Source organism: Lithobates pipiens, unplaced genomic scaffold, assembly GCF_037356315.1.
Source record: "Lithobates pipiens isolate NorthernLeopardFrog02 unplaced genomic scaffold, aLitPip1_a1.2 Scaffold_16, whole genome shotgun sequence".
Taxonomy (NCBI): Eukaryota; Metazoa; Chordata; class Amphibia; order Anura; family Ranidae; genus Lithobates; species Lithobates pipiens.
The window spans coordinates 607,811,952-607,834,737 of record NW_027507748.1 but is presented as its reverse complement, the minus strand read 5'-3'; the positions used below and the strand labels follow the sequence as shown (position 1 = coordinate 607,834,737).

The 22,786-nt window shown below is 43.4% G+C and overlaps 1 protein-coding gene across 5 annotated transcripts in view; it reads right to left on the bottom strand.

The window, feature by feature from the left end:
• SGCG (sarcoglycan gamma) overlaps window positions 1–22,786 on the bottom strand; it is a 606,007-nt gene that overhangs the window by 5,006 nt on the left and 578,215 nt on the right. For all 5 annotated transcript variants that reach the window (XM_077484022.1, XM_077484023.1, XM_077484024.1 and 2 more), the window contains exon 7: window positions 10,714–10,837. In XM_077484022.1, coding sequence (XP_077340148.1) covers window positions 10,714–10,837 — 124 coding nt within the window. The remainder of the gene's footprint in view (window positions 1–10,713; window positions 10,838–22,786) is intronic.

The following is a 22,786-nucleotide window of genomic DNA, read 5'->3' as shown; positions in this document are numbered from 1 at the left end:
CACATAAAGCCTGCATAAGACAAGCCAAGGGCTCTATAACTAGGACAAAGCGCAGGGGGGACAATGGGTACTCCTGCCCAGTGCCCCGGCAAAGTCTAAAACTAGAAGATTGGAGGCCATTAACTCTAATTGATGCCATAGGAGCTGCATACAACAACCATACCCATTGGCAGAAATTAGAACCAAGCTCAAATTTTTCCAGAATGGCCCATAGATAAGGCCATTCAACACTATTAAAGACCTTTATGGCATCCAGTGCCAAAAAAGCATGATTTTGATGATCCATGCCCGGAACCTGCATATTTAAATATGCAGGTCTAATATTAACTGCTGTTGACATATTGGGCATAAATCCTACCTGATCTGAGTGAATAATATGTTTAATAATCTTGTTTAAACTGGTAGCGAGTACTTTGGCAAGAATTTTAACATCTGAAATTGGTCTATAGGATTCAGGGTGCATACATTTTTTAAATCTTTTTTAGATATAACTATTATAACAGATTGCCCCATACTGTCTGGAAGCTGACCTAAATGGAAAGCCTAATTTAATGTATCAAGAAGGGCAGGAAGAAACTCCTTATATTTTTTATAGATTCTATAGGGAGACCATCGGCCCCTGGAGCTTTAGAATTTGAAAAACTAGCCACCGCACTCTCCAATTCCAATAGAGTAGATGGGGTGTTAAGGGTCTCCCTCTCTTCTATTGAAAGGGCCGGGAGATTAATAGTAGCCAGATAAATAGTTAACTCGGCTAACGTATAGTCTGCCCTAGAAGTATATCGTTCTTGGTAGTAGAGCTTAAAGCAGGAGTAAACCCGCTGAAATTTTTTTCTCAGACCTGCAAGGGAAAAGGCATAATGAGCTAGTATGCACCGCATACTAGCTCATTATGAAATACTTACCTTAGAACGAGGCCCCGACATCTCTGACGATCCACACCAAGGGAGCTGACATATTCCCTTGGCGTGTCTTCCGGGTATTGCGGCTCCAGCGCTGTGAGTGGCCGGAGAGTGGTCTGGCGTCTGCTTGGCTTTCAGCTGAAAATCCCCTGTGTGCATGCGGCTCATTGCGAGGGGAATATCTCCTAAACCATACAGGTTTAGGAGATATTTTTTTTACCTACAGGTAAGTCTTATTATAGGCTTACCTGTAGGTAAAAGTAAAAAAAAACACTGTATAACCGCTTTAAAGGCAGATACAATAGGGCTAGTTAATAACCTCTCCTTCTCCATTCGTTTATATGCTAGTTAAGCTTGTACATAAATGGCGGTTGGCTGGGGTGGTGGTTGTCATCTTCAAGGAAGCACCCTAAGAGGGCTGCTATGCCTGCTGATTCCAATGTTTATTGGTGACAGCCACAAAGTTGGTATTAAAACATACATGGACATGCCACAAATCAACAAACTGAAATCCACGGAAGGCATATGCCCAGTTTGCTCATTCTCAGATATCTGCAATGTCATTCAAGGAGCAGACTATCTGGCTGGTTGGCAGAAAACAAGGTCATTGCCTACGTGTCTGTATATCCCCTACATTAAAAGTCTCACTCCCGGAAGAAGCTAAGCAGCTCTTACCTAGTGTATACTACCTCATTAAAATGTTTGTTATTATGATCGACAAAGGTTGGTTTCATTTTGTATTTAGGTTTTTGTTTCTTTCCATTATTTATAAGACTACAAAAATAATTAAATTTGTAGCATGAAATAAATCTTGTCATACCAGAAAGGGTCATGGGAGGAATGTGTGATCTGGCAGCTCCTAAAATGAGGATTTTTGAAACCAAAAAAGGATGAGTAGGATCTTTATTTTCAATATTTATTATTAAAATCTCGATTTTACAGTTACTAACCTACTGATTTTCCTCCTGTAAGCCCTTGTACACACGGTCGGACATTCCGACAACCAAATCCGTTGAATTTTGTCCGACGGATTTTGTCCGAAACTGTTGCAAGTTGAAAATCCGATCGTACTTAACGTGATGATGTTATTTCGTTAGGACGGGACTACGTTCAGGCTAGTAGCCAATAGCTTTGGTCTAGGAATCTGATCTGAGCATGCATGGCACTTTGTCCGATCGGAATCCTCTACACATGATCGGACAAAGTCCGATCAGATCGTTGTCGGAAAATTTTATAGCCCAGCTGGAAAACTTGGTCCGTCGGATATTCAGACGGAAACAGTCCGATGGAGCCCACACACTGTCGGATTATCCGACAGCACGTTCCTATCAAACATTGTCCATCGGAATGTCCGACCGTGTGTACAAGAGCTTACTGATGTCTTAGAGGCCAGTTGTTCTGCCCCTGTCTGCTCCCAAAACCTATAGGTCCACTGTAGTTTCCTTTTCACCCTTTCGCTGCAAACCACCTGGGGATCTGGAACTTCTCTATATTTTATCCTAAAATGGTGTTCATTTACTGGTGTTCTCTGTGTTGCCCCTCTTTTCAAACCCCTAAGATTCTCCTCCTTTGTCTGCCATCAGACTCTGCTATCTCAACAGGTGTCATTCTCTGGGACTAAGTTATGAGAGGGTGTGCACACTTATGCAACCATAATATTTTAGTTTTTTATTTTGACTTCCTTCCACCTAAAAGATTCCAGTTTGTTGTACAACAGAGTTGTACAGTTTATATTGCGTTTATTGCGATTGCTTTAAAGGTTTTGAAATGATTTATCTTTGGCTAATTTTTTTTACATTAAAGAAACCTGACATTTTAACAGGGGTGTGTATACTTTTTACATTCACTATATCTACTTTTGGGAATAGGCATGGGTGGATTAAACCGGCTGTCAGATTATTTGCAAAGTGTGTGTCTGTAAGATGGAAAGTTACAGGTAGGATCTAGGACCAGAATTTTTGGATTATAGGGCAGTTTGAGAAGATGTGCATAAGGTCCCGATGAGGAGCTTTACATCTCCAGCACCTTCATCAGTTTTTAGATTTATGCCAGCCAGTATGAAGGGGTCCTGTACCAACTGGTAATGATTTTATGACTGAGTTCTTAAAATTTTTTGCAGATGGATGCCTTGTGCGAAGTGAAATTCATGTGTTCTTTTTACTGTTCAGTGAATACCCTTGTAGATCCTTTTCCCATGTGAGTAGAAAGGATTCTGGTGGCAGTTCAAGTTTCAAAAGGTATAACTGATGTGAGGTAAACAACGTACCCATTACTGGTCCTTCCAAAGAGCAAAGATCTTCAAATATAAGGTCTCTGGAAAGCCCTAGTATTACAATGAGTTTATAAAATGAGAGAGTTGAGTACGGAGCCAGAAGTCCAGCACTAGTCCGGCCGAATCCAGTTGGGAAGGATCTGGGATGCGCCAGCATGATTGAAGGATGAAATGTGTGGTGTGGAACTGATTCTGCTGAATCCAAGTATTGTATATTTTATCATTTTAACTTGGAGAGAAGTTAGGGTGTCCGTTGATCTGGGTCATGGGCAGGCTGGAATTCCCAATTTTTTCATCAATGAGAGAAAAGCTTTCAATGATGATGTTTTGCCTGTTGTGTTGCAGGATCAGGCCATGGGGCTCCCTCTATAGGGAAGGTTAGATAACATCACGTCCAAAACACATTTTAAAGAGACTGCAGGCAACTCTTATTTACATCATAAGAGTTGCCACCATCCCAGATGGAAAGAGAATATACCCCATAGCCAATTCTGTAGACTGCGCAGAAACTGTAGTAGTATTAAGGATTATGAAGCTCAGGCGGCCATATTATCCCAAAATTTTTTGGAAAAGGGATATGAGGAAAGCCATATAAAAGAAGCAAGGGATCGTTATATGAATGGAATCCCTGATAGGAACAAGAAGGACAATACATGGGTAAAAGACTAGCGAGATATCCCTTTTATTACCCTTTTTAATGACCAACATTGGGCCATTAAAAGAGCAGTACAAAAGCATTGGCCTATCTTGGGGCAGGACAAAACACTGGGAAAAATCCCCCCCAAAAAAACCCAGGTTGTTTTTAGACGAGCTAAAAGCGTTAAGAGCATTATTGCTCCCAGTCGTATAAGAAATACAAAAAGCCATCACCAAAAAATGTGTACCATACCTCAACTATTTAATATCATAGGTAGCTTTAGATGTAAGAGTAAAAAATGTAAGGCATGTAGATTTATTACACATGGACTAACAACATTTAGTTGTAAGGACGGTCGTAAGTTCCAGACTAAGCAATTCATATGTTGTAGTACGCAGTTTGTGATATATGGGTTGAGGTGCCCATGTGGGTTCCTCTATGTAGGTATGACAGAATGTGAAATGAGGACCCGCTTTGGTGAACACAGGAGATTTATAGAAAAGAAAATTGAGAAACATAGTGTACCACGTCATTTTAAACATAGCACTAAGGGGCTCGAATTGTTTGGTATAGAGGCTATATCAATGTCCATACCAGAAGGCGAACGTTTTGACTGTGCAAACGAGAATCTTTTGGGATTTTTACGCTAAACAGTATGGCGCCAGAAGGGCTAAATGAAGAACTGGAAATTGGTGCCCTAATATGATCACATGGGTGGACAGCCTATCAAATATAATATAATATATATTACATATTTGTAAGGGTAATGTGTATGCAAGCATTCATATATATAATAATCTTTTTTTTTTTTATAAAATTTTTTTAATTTTTATTTTATATATTTAGTAATTGATCGGTTTCTTAAAAAGGTATTTCTTTTAAAAAAGGTATATTATTAAGGGTATGCTATATATAGATAATTTACCTTTTATATTGTAGCTATATTCGCTATATATCTGCTATTCTCGTACCATCATTTCATATATATGTATGTTTTTGAGAATGTCTTGTAATGTGCTTTGATTTTAATTCATTTTAGCATGGCATATATATATATATATATATATATATATATATATATATATATATAAATATGCAAAGTCTTTTATATCAACAATCATTACTGTAAAGTACATCTATGATCACTTGCAAATAAGAGTTTGTTGTTGTTTCCATATCGCTCTTCCTGTTTGATAGATGTGTTTCTGGGCACGTTCCCTCCCCCTGATCAGAAGCTCCATGTAATTGGTGCTAGCGAGGAGGGTTGGGAGGGGATTTGCATAGTTAAATCACAATCAGATCTTAGGGCGTTACCTGAAGAAGGAGGCCACGCCTCCGAAATAACTAGTCGTAACGGAAACATTCTGATACACATCCGAGGAGATAGGACGCATGCCGAGTGATCCTCCCCCTGGCCGCGAGTGATGTCATCCACAGCCGGCTGGTCCGTGCGTGTGAGACGCTGAGAGAGGGCAGTGTATTTACAACTAGCAGGCAAATTGAATGCCTGGATATCCCCGCTGAAAGCCATTATAGGGAGTAGGAGGATCGGGAGATGAGGCAGCCGTGGAGGCTCTTGTTTTCAATGCTATAACAATATCGGTAACATGTGAGTGTGACACTTGGCTTTTTACTTATTTATTGGATTTAATAAACGTTAATGCACTAGGGCTGGTGTGCACTCTTTCTTGCTCTGTATCCTGAGTGACAAGGAATAATGAGTTGTTGGCCCACTGTCAGTCTGTGAATACCTTGAGATCTAAAATGGTGCAAAAATGGTTCTAGCATCAATATAAAAGCAGGGGTGGCAAGGGACATCCCTGATGCCACATACACACGATCGGACTATCCGGCAGACTTAGTCTGGCGGACAATTCACCGGTCTTTGCAGCGGAGGTCCGCCGGACTTTTGAAATGAACAGACTTGCCCACACACGGAGAAAAGTCTGTTCATTTTGAACGTGGCTCCAGGTAGAAGGGACTAGCGAAGGAAGTCAATGTCCCCACCTCCATCGGTGAGATTGACACCTCGCGAGCCCCATCACCTGGTATGAATTTAAAGGGGAAGCCCGAAAAAACAGTGTGGGGGGTCCCCCCAAAGTCCATAGCAGAGCCTTATCCGAGCACGCAGCCCGGCCAGTCAGGAAAGGGGGTGGGGACAAGCGAGTGCCTCCCCCTCCTGAGCCGTACCAGGCCGCGTGCCCTCAACATAGGGGGGTGCTTTGGGGATGGGGGGCCCTGCGGCTTCCCCACCCCAAAGCACCTTGTCCCCATGTTGATGAGGACAAGAGCCTCTTCCCGACAACCCTGGCCATTGGTTGTTGGGGTCTGCGAGCGGTGGGCTTATCAGAATCCGGGAGCCCCTTTAATAAAGGGGCCTCCAGATTCTGACCCCCCACCCTATGTGAATGAGTATGGTGTACAATGTACCCCTACCCATTCACCTGGGGAAAAAAGTGTAAATAAAAAAGCACAACACAGGTTTTTAAAATACTTTATTAGACAGCTCCGGTGGTCTTCTTCCGTCTTGATGGGGTCTTCTCGCCGGACTAGCTCTTTTACTAGCGGAGGAGCCCAGCTTTCTCCTTCGTCGCCGCCGCCATCCGTGGGTCTTCTTCCGACTTCGGGGGTCTTGTCCCGCTTTTCGAGGGTCTTGTCCCACTCTTCGGTTCTTCTTGCCCGGCCTCCGCTTTCTTCTTTCAGCTCTTTTACTAGCGTTGGCTCGGTCTGTCGCTGGGCTGTAATCTGGGGGCCCCCTTGTTAAAGGGGGCTCCCGGTTTCTGATAAGCCCCCTGCCCACACACCCGACAACCAACGGGCAGGGTTGTCGGGAAGAGGCCATCCTCATCAACATGGGGACAAGGTGCTTTGGGGTGGATGCCGCAGGGCACCCCCTTCCCCAAAGCACCCCCCCATGTTGAGGGCATGTGGCCTGGTGCGGCTCAGGAGGGGGTGCGCTCGTTCGTCCCCACCCCCTTTCCTGACTGACCGGGCTGCGTGCTCGGATAAGGGTCTGCTATGGACTTTGGGGGGACCCTACGCCGTTTTTTCGGCGTAGGGCTTCCCCTTTAACTTCATACCAGGTGACTGGGCTCGCGATGGAGGCAGCGACATTGACTTCCTTCGCTAGTCCCGTCTACCTGGAGCCACGTTCAAAATTAACAGACTTTTCTCCGTGTGTGGGAAAGTCTGTTCATTTCAAAAGTCCAGCGGACTAGCACACAGACCGGCGGACAATTGAGTCAAAACTTCTTTCTAAGTCCGCCGGACTTTTGGGAAGAAATCGTCCGCCGGAGCCCACACATGGGCGGATTGTCTGGTGGACTCTGGTCCGCCGGACCAAGTCTGCCGGATAATCCGATCGTGTGTACGCGGCATGACAGGTACCATTGGTAAAAGGGAAAGGTTTAGAGGGGGTACCATTTATTTTAATTTCCTCTGTAGGTATAGGCTACAACGCTCAAATCCAACATAATATATGTCAGGAAAGGACGATATGTTGCAAGGTCAAATCTAAAAATAGCCAGTTTACATTATCAAAGACCCTTTTTGCATCTGTTGAAAGTAGATGCATTGGCCTTCTTTTTAGCATAATGAATCAGGTTCAATGTCCAGGCCGTGTTTTTTCTGGCCTCTCTAGTTGGGGGGGGGGGGGGGGGAAACCTGTTTGGTCAAGATGGATGATACTTAGCAGTAGGTGCTGCAAGCAGTTTGCAAGAATTTTGGCCAAAATTTTAACATGACAAGAAGAGTGATGGGTCTGTAGCTAGTGCAGTATGCCAGCTCTTTCCCTGGTTTAAGAAGGACTGTCAGGTGAGCATAAATGGTATATGTGGGGAAAGAATGACCCTTAGACAGGCCATTGAAAGTAGATAAAAACGCTACTGTGCAAGAATTGGCAATTGATATTTATAATAATGAAGGGTTAGGCCATCTGAACCCGGGGCTTTACTGGCACACTTCACTCTTTCTGTGCCTGTTCCTTGGTGCCACACTCTGTCTGTATTTGTTTTCTGGTAACAAGTCCAAACACAATATTCCCCCTGCACACATTCCTGAAAATGGCTGTAGTTTTGTTGGGTGCTGTAATGACCACCGTCTGCAAACCATACATAATCAGAGTGAAGAAATCTCATCAGCACACTTAACCTAGTGTGCTGATGACATTTCTTCACTCTGTTTTCTGGTAACCACACTTTGTTTCTGTTCCTGCTCTCCAGTCCCCACTTTCCTCTCACATTGGCCCGGTTTCATCTTCATTTGTGCCCACTCATCAGTCCCTGTTCTGCTTTAAGCAATTAACTTTCTGAACATTGTTCATATTGTGCATCTTTTCTCCGGCTCATGTTCTCCTCCTCTGAGAGGTTTCTGCTCTCATATTTTGCACCTGCTATCTAATCCCTGATCCCTGCTGTCCAAGGAAATTAGTAATCATTCTATCTTGTGCTGTTTATCTAAAAAAAAGGTTTATTTGTAGAAGGGACTGAAGCCTCTATCTCACTAATTTCAGATTTTGATTTTATTTTACTGTTGTACTTTCTGTAAACATTTCCACATGTAGAAACATAATAGATTTTATAGCCACTCTAACCCCCTTTTTTGTGTGTGGGGTATCGCTATTTATGAAAGGAAAGAAAATAACCTCAAACACAGTAACGGCGGCAAGTTAAAATTGTCAGTGCTGGGCTCAGCCCTTCCTTCTCTGAGCTGGCCGCTCAGCTGTCAGCTAATTTCCAGCTCCCATCTCTCGCCACGGTTACTCAGCTGTTGATGACATCCTGCTCGTCAGTGCTGTCTACTTAAGCCGTCCAGTCCAGAGGAGCTCTGACTTTGCCTTGGTCAACATCACAGAAACGTTCTCCTGCGATCCTGTTCAAGATTTGCTTTGCTGACATCCCTTCTGTCTCCAGATCCTGCTTGCTGTTACACTACATTGATCCCTGACTTCTGGCTTGGCTGACTATCCGTTCCGGTTACTGAACTTTGGCTATGTCTTGACTATGTTTGTTCTTTTTACTCTTATTATTAAACAAGTGTGATTTTACTGTACTTCTGTCTCAGCCTGATTCATGGTTTCTGACAAAAATATACCAAATGGATTATTTTACTTTCCAGCAGCAATGTGATGAAAATGCCACGTGAACCCGCATGTGATATTTTCAGCTCAAGGTATGCTATGTTTTTATAGGTGTTGTTCGTTTTATTACACTAGTAATTTATACATAGGAAGCACTGTGCACCTGGACAGGGATTGAGGGTGGGGCATGACAATATCTATTCCACATGTAACACATAATATCATTGTAAATACAAATGCCATCTTACTGTGGGGGTGCTTTGCTTTTAAATTTTGTTGCATTTTAGTTTGACAATCATTGAAATGTGTACATTGTCCCAATTCAAATGTCAGTGTTTCTTTCTTAGTAGACAAATTGAGACAATTCAATAAGGCACCTGTGACACATTTCTGGCAGTGTGTATGTAGTCAGAAGACTTTTGCCAAATTTGAGGAACCCCAACAACATTTTCATTGTTAGTAGTGATGTATGCAAAAAAATTAATAAATCCTTATTTTCTACACTTTTACTCTTTGGCGCTTGTGTTATGACAAATTTAGTAAGAAATACTGCTGTGGCTTCCAATGACAATTATCAAACTTTGAAAGATTATGCTCCTGAGGATTACCGCCTTGGACACTCTCTCACTTTTTTATGCCCATTTATCCACCCCAATGGCTGAGGAATGCCCTTCCTTTTTCACTGCATGTTACATGATCTGTCCACAACATTTTCAACCGAGTAAACCCCAAAAATATATCTTTTCTCGTCATTAAATCGTCTATCAGCTCCAGGATGCAAGATTGCAATTATAAAATACTCACACACTAGTACAGAACCACTGCCCTGATTCTTAAAATAATACTGTTGGCCCCAGATGGATGTTGGAGATGTGGACAGGGGATGGGCATAAGACTCCACATCTTCTGGTCCTACCCAAGCTCACAACTTTTCCCTAGAGCTAATTCACCAACCTTGCTTCAAAAGATAAACCATCATCTTTGATCCTCCAAAACCTCCTGCTCTCTAGCCCCTTCATCACCGCCTCCCATGTTATCTGCCAGGGTTTCTCTAGACCCTCTCCCAATATGTGAAACACCTTATCATAATCTATCTGGTTATCTTCTACTCTGTCCATCTTTAGCTAGTATAAATGGGTAAGAATTTCTCAGGAGGGTAAGGGGTCCATCCTGCTAAGACATTATCAAAAAGCTAGGGCATTCTGGCAGTGTAGGAGTTATAACAGACTTATCACTGTTTTTGGGTGTCAGTGTATAAATATTTTTCTGTATGTGGCAATATAACCCAGATATCTTGGAATCCTGTACCCCACAGCAGACAAGAAATAAATGCCTGATGACATGTTGAAAATTCAGTGAGCCCCTAACTTCCTGTTTGAACTGACATCACTGTAATTCTGCTGCACTGAAATCTTAAGCAGTGTTGTCAGCTCGGCCTAGTTCTTCTGTCTGAACTACAGAAAACCTTCCCTCTCATAATCTTTATAACATAATGATTAGGAGTTCATTGCTGGCAAGACTACAGGTATTTTTATTTACGTTGCAGGGATGTAATGAATCGATTTTTTTGATTTTGCCCAGTGTCATATACACAGGTAAAAGTGTAAATCTCATATATAACATCTATTTTTTATAAATTTCTCTTAACGTGTAGATTTCCACCTTAGTGTTTAGGATTTAGTGGATCATGGTGAGTTTTTTTCCTATGTTTCTTGTAGAATTTTTAAAAATATGGCTTTTTTGGTGTTGAAATATTTATGTTCTGTATATTTGGATGTTATAAATAATTGCTAGAGAAAATAATTTATGTATTAAGATCACCAACCATGCCATCATTGCTGTGGAATTTAATGTCCTTCCGTGAAAGAACCTCGATTTCACCAGTCTGCGCTTTGATGTAGACTCCCTTTGGGGCATCCATGGTTAAAGATCGAGTGGGTGACTCCAGTCTGAAAGATAGTAATAAAGTACTGTAAGTGTTGAATACATTTTGTTTTTTCCCCCAATAATACTAAAATGTTCTTTTTTGAGAAATAAGAGAGTTTTTAAAATATTTGGCTTGAAAACTGAATATTTATGGATTTATGTTGTAGAGTAAAATTTTTCTTGAATTTATTAGACTCTACTTTTTTTTAGTTATCAATTGATTTGTACTATGGAAGATCAAGAAGTACAAGTACGAGTACAAGACGATAAAGCATTGGGACATATAAAATGTACTAAGTAGTAGGTATAGGTAAAACTTGCCCCTGTCCACTTTGAACATGTCCTGTGTCATGATCACCAGGCTTGTAAATTCTGCTCAGATTGTATCAACTTGAACCCCAGAATTACATCTTCCAAGAGCCCCTTCTCAACACACAGTGCTTGTGCAGGCTTTTGGGAGTCAAGACAGCAGCAATGTTTTGCTAGGATAGAAATCATTGTATGTATGTGAAGTACAAAGATGGGGATGAACAGAGTTTTGTAGTCCAGCAGACAGGACTAACAATTCTGGTTGGGATTTCAGTGCAGAAAATACACTGTGTTGTCAGCACAAATAGTATTAGTTAGATGCAAACTCGATTTCTGGCAGCTCAAAATTTTTTCTGTACAGTGTATTTAAACATGGGGGAATAGGAAACCTTCATTTTGTTTGCAAATATTAAAAATTCTAACTACAGCAAGAATAAGTCTTTACGTTTAAAAAGCACCTATCATCTCAAATTCATCATGGCAGTGCCTATAAACGGGCATCCGCTTTTTGCCACCACATCCCTCACCCTGTTGTGTTACTGCCACATCACCAGTCATCCTATTAAAGTGAATGAGACTGTCAGTGAGTCAACAGCGGGTAACTCTGTCTCTGATCTCTCTGTCCCAGCATGCCCTGGGACTGTGATGTTATAAGGGGTGGGGTCTCTGGGTGACATCACCGGTGACCCCGCCCCATGCCTATATAAGTCGTAGCGCACAGTGCACAGAGCATTGCATTGTAGTGTCAACATCGTAAGAAGACCGGAAGGAAGAAGACTATGGAAAACACCGGGCCACCACTAGCAAAAGAGCAGAAGATAGCGGAGGAGCCCGCTGTGTGCTCAGATAAGGGTCTGGTATGGACCTTGGGGGTCATTTTTTCGGTGTAGGGGGAATCCCCTTAAAATCCATACCAGGCGACGGGGCTCGCAAGGTGTCAATCTCGCCGATAAAAGCGGCGAGATTGACTTCCTTTTCTTGTCCCATCGTAATTCATCATGTTCAAAATGAAATGAAATGAGTCTGTGTGTGGGCAAGTCCGTTCATTTGGAATTCCGTCGTAACTTTGTCGAAAGTCTGTCGGGAAGACCGGCGGCCCTAGTTTGCCAGAAAGTCCGGTCATGTGTGGGCAAGTCCGTTGGTTCGTAAAGTCCGTTGGAACTCCGCCGGAAGTCCGTCGGGAAGTCCGTCGGACCTAGTCTGCTGGAAAGTCCTGTCATGTGTACGTGACATAAGACTAAAACGGGATTGAAATTTGCTGCCAAAATGAACACTGCCCCCGCTAACACTTTATAAACACTTCGCTAACACGCCATAAATGCTATAGGTGCTGTTATGGTGCGATTACAGAGAATTACCATTGAAATAAAATCAATGGAGGTGGCTGAGTCATAATTTTTAGGTACACTAACCCAAAGAAAATAATCAAATAAATTCTGATTTGCCGCTGCACTTGAAAATTAGAATTCAAGAAAAAAAAAAGTTCTTTATTGAACAATGTCAATGGTGTCCATGTCTTCTTTTACATTCAATAGATTTTTATTGAAAAAAAATGTAAGTACAAAACGTAGTGTAAAAGGACTTTTTATAATTTCCAAAAAGATGTCAGACAGCTGGAACGTAACTGCCAAGAGTGTAAAAACATCCAACAATATAAATAACATATTATCCATGTCTTTCACTGGACACCAGCTTGTATGCTTTCTTGACTTTTATTCTGTCATGGCAATAATAAAAAAAAAAAACATATGCAGCACATCTACAATACATGCAGATTTGCTTTGGTTTTACCCTTTTAGCCCTTGTACACACGGTCGGAGATTCCGACGGAATGTGTCCTATCGGACCATTTTGTCGGATAATCCGACTGTGTGTGGTCTCCATCGTACTGTTTCCGTCGGAGTATCCGACGGACCAAGTTTTACAACTTGTCCGTAAAATTTTCTGACAAAATGCTCTGATCGGACATACTCCGATCATGTGTAGCCTACTCCGACGGGCAAAGTGCAACGCATGCTCAGATCAAATTCCTAGACCAAAGCTATTGGCTACTAGCCTGAACGTAGTCCCGTCGTAACGAAATAACGTCATCACGTTATGTACAATAGGATTTTCCGGCAACTTTGTCCGACCGTGTGTATGCAACAGTTTCGGACAAAATCCAACGGATTTGGCTGTCAGAATGTCCGGCCGTGTGTACAAGGGCTTAAAGGCAGTGCAAGTACAGAAAAATACATGTTGGTCTGCCAGATATATTCTCAGCTTCTAACTCCTGCTGTGGACTGAAAACACAGCCTTTTTGTGGACTAAGTGGTGTCAGCTCTGCACATTTGTCTTTTGCTTAACAACACAAATGTCCCCCTATCTTACTCATTACAACATAAAAGATAATTGTTCCTTAGTCCAGAATAAGAACTGGGTGACTTAATTGGGCTACTTGAGATGACATAGGAATTGAGAACAGCACACAGGACATGTCAATTTATGACCAGATAAAGATAAATAGGAACAAATATGAGAGGTCTATTATTATGGGTTTACACTTTAACTCTTGCACAATTTTTTATTGAGATGCATGACTTGGTAAAATTGTGATCAAAGATCAGATAATGAAAGCCTATAGCATTTATATCAGAGATTGAATAATTTCATTGTTTATTTTATCCCCTGCTATCGAGACCAAAGCAAAGTACTCCAAACTGGAGCAATGGGTCTGAGTATTATAATTAAATACCTCCTATTACTCTATTATTTTCACCCTTGTTTTTTTTTTCATTGACATGTGTAATAAATACTCCAATTCCAAAGAGGCCTGTAACTGAAAAAATGGTTTCCATTCAGGCACTGAAGAAAACAGACTCAGGAGGGGGATAAGGGTAGCGTTGTCCTTCGTGAGATAAAGAAGACGATTGTAACTAAACGGTCACGGCTGAAAAATTAAAGCAGTTCTTTTTACAGGAAAGAACATTATTGATGTCAGCAAGGAAGCCCTTTCTGGCATATTACAATGTCATTCATATAGGTTGTTTTTCAGCAAGTAGAAAGGCAACTTGCCATAACGTTGGAAGCGATAATTGCATGTGTTTTCTTAGAAAATGCTTCTAAAAAGTGGCAGTTAACTAAATGTGATATTTAAAAAAAAAAAAAAACTTGTACACTCTCTATTCCACTTATCTGTCTCTCAGTCAGTTAGCAATCTCTGAAAATCTAACGCTGTACCAAATACCCCACAATGATATGATTGGAGATACGCTAGCAAATTGATTTACTCCTGAGTTCTATTACATCCACAGTGCAATAAAGCTTCAGCCCTGATGTTTGCCAGCCCATAAAAGTGCCAAACAAAATTAAGGAGCAATGTAAAAGCCATAAAATTAGCACAAACAAATAAAAACTAGACTTAACTATGATGAAGACTGAAAACTGAAATAAATAACGCTACAGCTGCTGAGTTGCACAGTTCAAACTGTTGGCAGGATTTTGTAGCAGACGGGGAGGAGATAACAAGACACATTAAAGTGAACAACGATAGATAAAAAAATTAGCAAATGAAGCAGCAATGTGACTGAGGTCATTATGTGATAACTACAATGGACTCTCAATATTGCTTTTGATGTGTCATTGAGCTGTTACGTAAGAAAACTTTACTAAGGCCTGCCATGGCAGCAGGAATCGGCCGAGATTTAAACTGTGTGTGGGCAGGCTGAATGTACCAAGTTAATGTTGATAAATCAATCGATCAATCAACTTGGGTACAACCAGCCTGCCGGGTTCACTTGCAGTTGCAGGAAATACATTTGCACCATCTATGGCCTGCCTTAGACTAAAACAGCCAGACTCTGCATCACCTGTGTATACAACCAATCAGATTATATCTTTAAAGTACTTCTTAAAGGCTCAAGGTTCTTCTTTGCATGAAGGTAAAAAACCTTCTGTGTGCAGTAGCTCCCTCAGCTCCCTCCCCCAATACTTATCTGAGCCCCATCTCAATCCAGGAATGTGCACGGGAACCTCGGCTGAGGCAGCAGCGGGAGCCATGGGGGGGGGGGGGTTGGGCCGAGTCATGGCTCTGTGTGTGAATAGACACGCAGAGCTGCAGCTCGGAAGCGAGCCTGCTTGGGTGCCCCCAGAGCAAGCTGCTTGCTCTGGGGGCACTTCACAGAAAGGGAGGGGTCTGGAGCACCGGTGGGGGACCCAAGAAGATGAGGATCTGGGCTGCTGTGTGCAAAACCACTGCACAGAGCATGTTAGTATAACATGTTTGTCTTGTTTTTTTATGTTTTTTTTAAAAACAAGACTTTATTATAACTTTTTAAAGCACTTCAGTTAAGAAAAAAGTCAGCAGCTACAAATACTGTAGCTGCTGACTTTGAAAAAAGACACTTACCAGCCCAAGGATCCAGTGCTGTCCTCATTAAGGCTGTTTTTTCGCTGGTATTTGGACCCCTGGCGCTACCATGTTGGCTGTGGCTAGCTGGCAGTAACTGTGGCTTCACAGTCGGCTCTCCACTGTGCATGTGCATACCTCCCAACATTTTGAGATGGGAATGAGGGACACCTACTAGAAAATGTATGTAGGCATAGGACACACCCCCTGCCATGCCCCCTTAAAGGAGAATAAAAAAAAAAGGTTAATTAAATCTACAAGGGCTTTTTTTTACCATTACTATTCCTTTATATTGGCTTTTAAAATTTACAAATGCAGCAATTTAGAATTTGGATGAAAGGTTTAGCACTGGAAAATACTTTTTGAAAGATAAAAAGTGCATTTTATATACAACTATATAGATCAGACCAAAATGAGGGACAAATGAGGAGGAATGAGGAACAGAGGGACATTGCTCCAAATCAAGGACAATCCCTCCAAATCAGAGACAGTTGGGAGCTATGCACGTGCAAGCTACGCTGCACATTTTGAATGCTCCTGCAGCCAGGAGGTTGCAGGTGGAGGGGGGGGGGGGGGGGGCTAGGCATTCCAAGGGAAATTTGGAGCGAGTACCTGTTAAAACCGGTTACCTGCTCCCAGAAAAAAAACAGCTACTATTAATGGCAGAGAAGGAGGGAGGAGGTGGAAGAGCAGAACTTCCTGTAGTGAGTGAAGTTCCACTTTATCTGAACAGTGGGGATCTATCTCCCTTTAGAGTGATTTTCTCTTACTTCCTGTTGTGCCTACAGAACAGGAAGTGAAGGCAAATCTCATGATTGGAACATTATCGGAAAAAAAACAAAAAACGGATGCATTTAATAATTTCCAATTCTGTCAAAAATGAAAAAAAATGTGGGTTTTAGTTATACTTTATATATGCCATTATAAACAGCAGGGACTGTAAATGGTTAAAGCAAGCTCATAGCTGTAGCTGGAGATATGATAAATATTTGTTGAGAGGTCAGAAATGTAGGTGTGAAGAGTTTTAAAGACATAACAAGTTGACTGGAAGCCAGTGATGACCAGCAGAGAAAGGTATGAATTAACAAGGAGATACAAGTATAGCAGCATTCATATTAAATTGTAGAAGGTAGTGTCTTTGTGGTGAAAGAATAAACAGCAACATGTTGCAGTGGTCAAAGCACGAAGAAATCTGGTGGCCTCTTGTGTGATATGTGGAATGTATTTTGGAAATAATTCACAAACAACATTGTATTCTGCATGTGAGAAATGAAGGAGCTGAGACAGCCTTTGCAAGGCATGTGGAAAGCTAGGTAATATAAATCTGGTTATACTATATACATATGCATGAAACCTGGTGTACAATGGTGCCACTGAGAAAATCAAAAATACAATACAATAAGTATAATTATCAGAAAACAAAAAACTATCCTATACCCATTAGGGGCTTGTGTAACTTTTAGTGGTTCTGCTTTTTGTTGGAACCCTTCCACTATACTTCCATTCTTTAGTTTAAATCCAATCAAGATCAAACAGGTAGGCCAACAGATTTCCATTTTGTTTATGAGGAAATGATTAGGAAGGCTTAAATACCATGTTCAGACATAATTAATAATTGCAGAAGGGGAAATCAGGGTCTAAAAAAGAAAAGAATCCCACAGTTGGAGCTTCAGAGAAATATTGAATAAGCTAAGTGACGTGCTTTTAGTTGACCCTATAACCTGAAATATGTATTTTTCAGAGGCATGTTGAAGCTAACACTAATGGTTGTAGGCTTGCTCACATGATTTAACTGTCCATCTTTTTTATTTTAACCAGCAATAGTGTGCTTGTTCCCGAATGAGCAAGGTTGTAGTGGTTTGAGATTTGGGGGTGGAGTTCAGGTGCAATTATGAGAGCAGGTGGAAAGCAGGGAGATTTAGAGGCATGGGGTTTATTTACTAAAGCTATAGAGGGCAAAATTAGTTACAATTTTGCAGAGAAACCAATCCGCTTCTAACCTCAGCTTGTTTAATTAAGCTTCAGCAATAAAACCTGGAAGCTGATTTCTCTGCAGAATTGTGACAGATTTTGCCCTTTCTAATTTTAGTAAATGAATCCCATGGCAACAGCAGGGAGGTCATAGAGTGAGAGTGGGGGAAAGTATGTAAAGAATTGGTAAGAAAGAGGGTAGAGCTGGCGCAGTGGTGAAGGTAGTTTGCAGCTGCGATGATGAGAAGAATGGGGAATGCTGCAGTTGCAGTGTTAAAGGAGGGTTAAGGTGACAGATGGGCCTGCAGGCAAGGTGATGGAAGTGAAGGAGCACTGGTAACAAGAGAAGTAAGAAGCACAGTGGCAGGAATGGGTGAGAATGTAGAGATGCAGTAGTAGTAGGCTAGTAGTGGTAGGGGGGAACATGATGGGTGCTGTAAGAAGGGAGTATAGGTGAGGTGCTGTGAGTGGTGAGAGATTGAGAGCTGCACATACAGTGGGTGTTAAGAGAAGTATATCTGCTGGTGCAGTTGTAGCGGTCAGAGGTATAGGAGACCGCAATGCAGGTTTCAAGTACGGGACAGCAGACAAGGAGGCTGAAACAAAAACCGGCTTTATTAAACAGTAAGATATAATGGCCGGAGGAGGAGGATAACAGTATTAACAATTCACAGTAGTTTACAGTAAGGCTAACTGGAATGTGGTACACAAAATGGCTTTCCCGCCAACACATGCACAGTGATACAGGCTACCCTCTTCTAATATGTCCTGCCTGATTCCCGCTTATCGGGACACGTTTCTACAACGTACTATCTCAGTAGGGACTGTACTATTCCCTATCACAATCCAGCACCGGTGCTCACTCACAGTTTGTTAGACAGCTGGAGGGTCCCTTGTCTTGGCCTCCTTCATGAGGCAGGTGAAGTCCAGTTCCTAGTGCTGCAGCTTGCCCGTCTGGGACGGATGGATGAACACAGATGCGGCCCAAAATCACCACAGCTCTCTCTCTCTGCCCGAGGTGCCCGATCTTTAGCTGGATACTGCGACTCTTTATCCACACAAAGTCTCCCTCTCCTCAGGGCAGACTTGACTTTTCCTCAGCTCCGCACAGGAATTCCTCAGCTGCCCACACACTCCTCACAGTTCTCTCTCACTGCCACTTCCTGTTTCCTCTCCTCTGAAGGGTCGGCAGCAACAGTGACATCTTGTGGCTAAACTGGAAATAGCAGGCTGTATATATTATAGATGGAACACAGTGCAATATAGTTCAGTAATCCTAGGGGCTGACCCCTACATGCCTCCCCGCTTAAAGGTGGCCGTCCTCGGCCTTGCTATATAGTCCATGGGGAAGAAAAGGGTTAAATCAATCTTTAACGGCAGCACAACATTGTTCATAATACATACAGTTAGACCAAATAAACTGATCAGCATTGTACCTGTTTGGTGGAACCCCTGCAGTAGACCTACTAGATCTCCGAAGGTCTTGTCTTTCTGTTAGGACTTGTCCTTCCTCCCTTGGAGCTGGTACTGGTTCTATAACAGGGGCTTCATCACGTGCAGAGTCAGGAACAATCCACCAGTCTTCAATATTATTCCCATCGGAAATGACAAATTCTGAGGAAGGGGCAGGGAGTGGTGTCCTCTGTGCAGGTATCCGATCTTCTGACCGACATGGCCGTAGCATATTCCTATGTAGAACCCTTGAAGCCGACTCCCCATTCTCAACACGAACTTCGTAAACTGGACCATTGGGATACACTCTCTTGATCACTTTGTACGGCTGTACCTCCCAACGCTCACTCAACTTGCCTCTGGGCCGTTTCTCTCGAACCAGCACCCGGTCTCCAGGTTGCAACGGAATCTCTTGGATGGGAGGACGGTCAGTATAAGTCTTTTCTTGCAATCTCTGGCCTACTAACCGGCAGATGGTCTGGAGTCGCTTGCGGTGTTCTTTCACCCATGAGGTGGTTGATCGCTCTATCACATCTTCTGGCTGTTCCAAATTCAATTCGACAATTTCTCGTCCGGCTCTACCGAACAGTAGCATGTATGGGGTATAGCCGGTGGTAGTGTGGACACGATTATTGTAGGCCCAGACTAATTCAGGCAGATAGTCTGGCCAGTGTGTCTTTTTGTCCTCCTCTAAGGTCCTCAGCATCTGAAGCAGAGTCCGATTAAAGCGCTCACAGGCCCCATTCCCTTGGGGATGATATGGAGTTGTCCTGGATTTTCCAATGCCATACAGTCGGTGTAACTCCTCCATCACTTTCCCTTGAAAGCATGCTCCTTGATCTGAGTGAATCCGTTTCGGGCATCCATAGACCCGGATGAAATCTTGACAGATGGCCCGAGCTGCAGACTCAGCCGTCTGGTCCCGAGTTGGAGTGACCACTGCAAACTTGGAGAAGTGGTCAATCATGACCAGGCAGTATTGTGGGCCTCTGGCTGACTGTCCCACGAGGAGATAATCTATCAGCAATACCTCCAGCGGTTCCTTGGTCTGTATGGGCTGTATGGGTGCCCTCTGCTCTGTGCTTTTAGTAAGCTCACACACTCTACACTGTCGGCAGACTTCTTCAACTACGACCTCCAGTCGTGGACAATACACATAACGCTGCAGCCACTGGTAAGTTTTGACTGGCCCGAAATGAGCTCCAAATTCATGAGCTTCCCTGGCTATCTCTAGTGCAAGACTCCTTGGTATGACAACCTGCCATCTTGCCTCCAGATCGGCAGGCTGCTGCCACTTGCGGTATAGAACAGCTCCATGAACCTCTAGTCTGTCCCATTGATGTAGAATTGACTTCATCTCAGCATCAAGATCAGCCCTTTCCTCTCTGTCTGGTTTTCTTTGCCGAGCCACCCAACCTTTTATCTGTCGCAGTCCAATGTCTTCATCTTGTATTCGCCCCCATTCCTCATTAGTTCTTGCTAATGCCTTAGGCAGGGACCGGGCCTCCCCGCTTGTCTGTGCTGCGACTGCTGGAGGTGTAAACTTGCGGAAGTCTGGAATTTCATCCTCTTCCTTTTGTTCATCAAGCTCTCCCAATGGAGTTTCAAAAGTAACCCTCGACAGACCATCAGCATTGGTATTCTCTGTAGCAGAGCGATAGCGAATTGAGAAGTCATACTTTGCAAGGCGAGCTGCCCAACGTTGCTCCAGGGCTCCCAGTCTAGCAGTATCCAGATGGGCCAGGGGATTGTTATCAGTCCGTACAAAGATTTTAGCCCCTGTAAGGTAACCGGCAAACTTCTCTGTCATGGCCCACACCAGGGCAAGGAGCTCTAGCCGGAAGGAACTATAGTTATGAGGGTTTCGCTCCGTATCCCGCAGGGACCTACTGGCATAGGCAATCACTCTTTCGTGTCCGTCCTGCATCTGTGACAACACTGCCCCGAGTCCGTAGAGACTACCGTCAGTAGATAAGAAGAATGGTTTGTCAAAATCAGCATAAGCCAAGATGGGGGCCGATGTCAGAGCCTCTTTCAAGGTCAGGAAGGCCTCCTCTTGCTTCTGTCCCCAGGGAACACTTTGACTCTTGGATTGCCCAGCAGTTCCTCTCAAAATCTCATTCAGAGGGCCCGCTATCTTTGCATAGTCTTTGATGAACCGCCGGTAGTAACCAGTCAGACCAAGGAAGGCCTTCAACTCACGCAGCGTTCTAGGCTCCGGCCATTGTTGAATGGCAGCCACTTTATTTTGGGATGGCAGCACCCCGTCTTTGGACACCGTATGGCCTAAGTACTCGATCTCCTTCTTGAAGAGATGACACTTCTTTGGCTTTATCTTCAGGCCATGGGCCCGCAGTCGCTCAAGTACCTGTCCTAATCGGGCCAAGTGTTCTTCAAAAGTAGCAGAGTACACTATAATATCATCCAAGTATATCAGGGTAGCTTCAAAATTTAGATCTCCCAGACATTTTTCCATCAGCCTCTGAAAGGTTCCTGGGGCATTAGACAGCCCAAATGGCATCCTATTAAATTCAAACAGACCCATGGGAAGTATGAATGCTGTCTTTTCCTTGTCTTGTTCAGCCACCGGTACCTGCCAGTATCCACTTGCTAAATCCAAGGTGGAGAAGTATTTAGCCCGCCCTAGGGCTGTTAGGGACTCTTCGATGCGAGGCAGAGGATATGAGTCCCGCACTGTGCACGCATTCAATCTCCGGTAATCCACACAAAATCGAATGGTGCCATCCTTCTTCTTGACAAGCACCACTGGGGCTGCCCAGGGACTTTGACTACCCCGAACCACTCCTGAATCGATCATCTGTTTCAGCAATGTCTTCACCTCTTGATACAACTTGGGTGGAATCTGTCGATATCTCTCTCGGCTTGGGGGAGTGTCCCCCGTCGGTATCTCATGTGTGATAGCATCTGTGCAACCAAAGTCATTGGCATTGCGGGCAAACGCAGCTTGATTCTCCCACAGCATGGTTTCAACTGCTCGTAAATGATCCGGACTTAGAGCTTTCACATCTATCTCCATTTGTTCCAAGATGACTGTCCCATTCCATTCTGGGGTCGGTGCCTCTGCAGGCTTTGCAGTAACTGCCAAGGTCCAAGCAGAATTGCCTATCGGAGCTAGAGTCACTTCTCCCTGACTCAGCACTTCTCCCCGATGTAGGTACACGCGAGCCAGTTCCACTCCTGGCACCAGAGAGACTTCCCGTTGTCCAACGTTTACAGCTCTTATGGGTACTCGTCCATTTTGGACTACTGCCAGTGTCCGGGCCACTAGGACATCCTGACCTAACTCTCCCAGGCCTGCAGGCTCAATGATCACCTCCATACCTTCAAGGTTGCGGGAGGTTCCCACGGGCAAAGTCAGTATAGTCTCCCGATCAGGAGGGAGGGTAAGGGTAGCCCTTCCCGGCACTCGAATATTTCCTACAGACTGATGTACTGGGACACTCTTCTGTGTCCCACAAAACCGGATTAACTGTTGAAATGCCTTTTGCGTTGGTTTGTGTGGAGTGGCATTCTTCCAATAGCCCGGCCCCCTTTTAGTGAACATAATTTGATCCAACTCTCGCAGGATATTCATGCCCATTATCACCGGTACATCTTCTTTGAAGGTTTCAGGGACCAGCAGGATACCTTTTTTTCCAACTTCCTGTCCACACAGACGTACATTCATCCATACGACACCTGTGACAGGGATTTGTTGCTGGTTAGCTGCTGTGACCCGGATCAATGTCCCCTGTTCTGGTTTGGCCAGTGCTTGAAAGTAACGGTTGAAATATGACTCAGGCATGGTCGTTACCTGTGATCCGGTGTCCACTAAACAGTTGACTGGAATGCC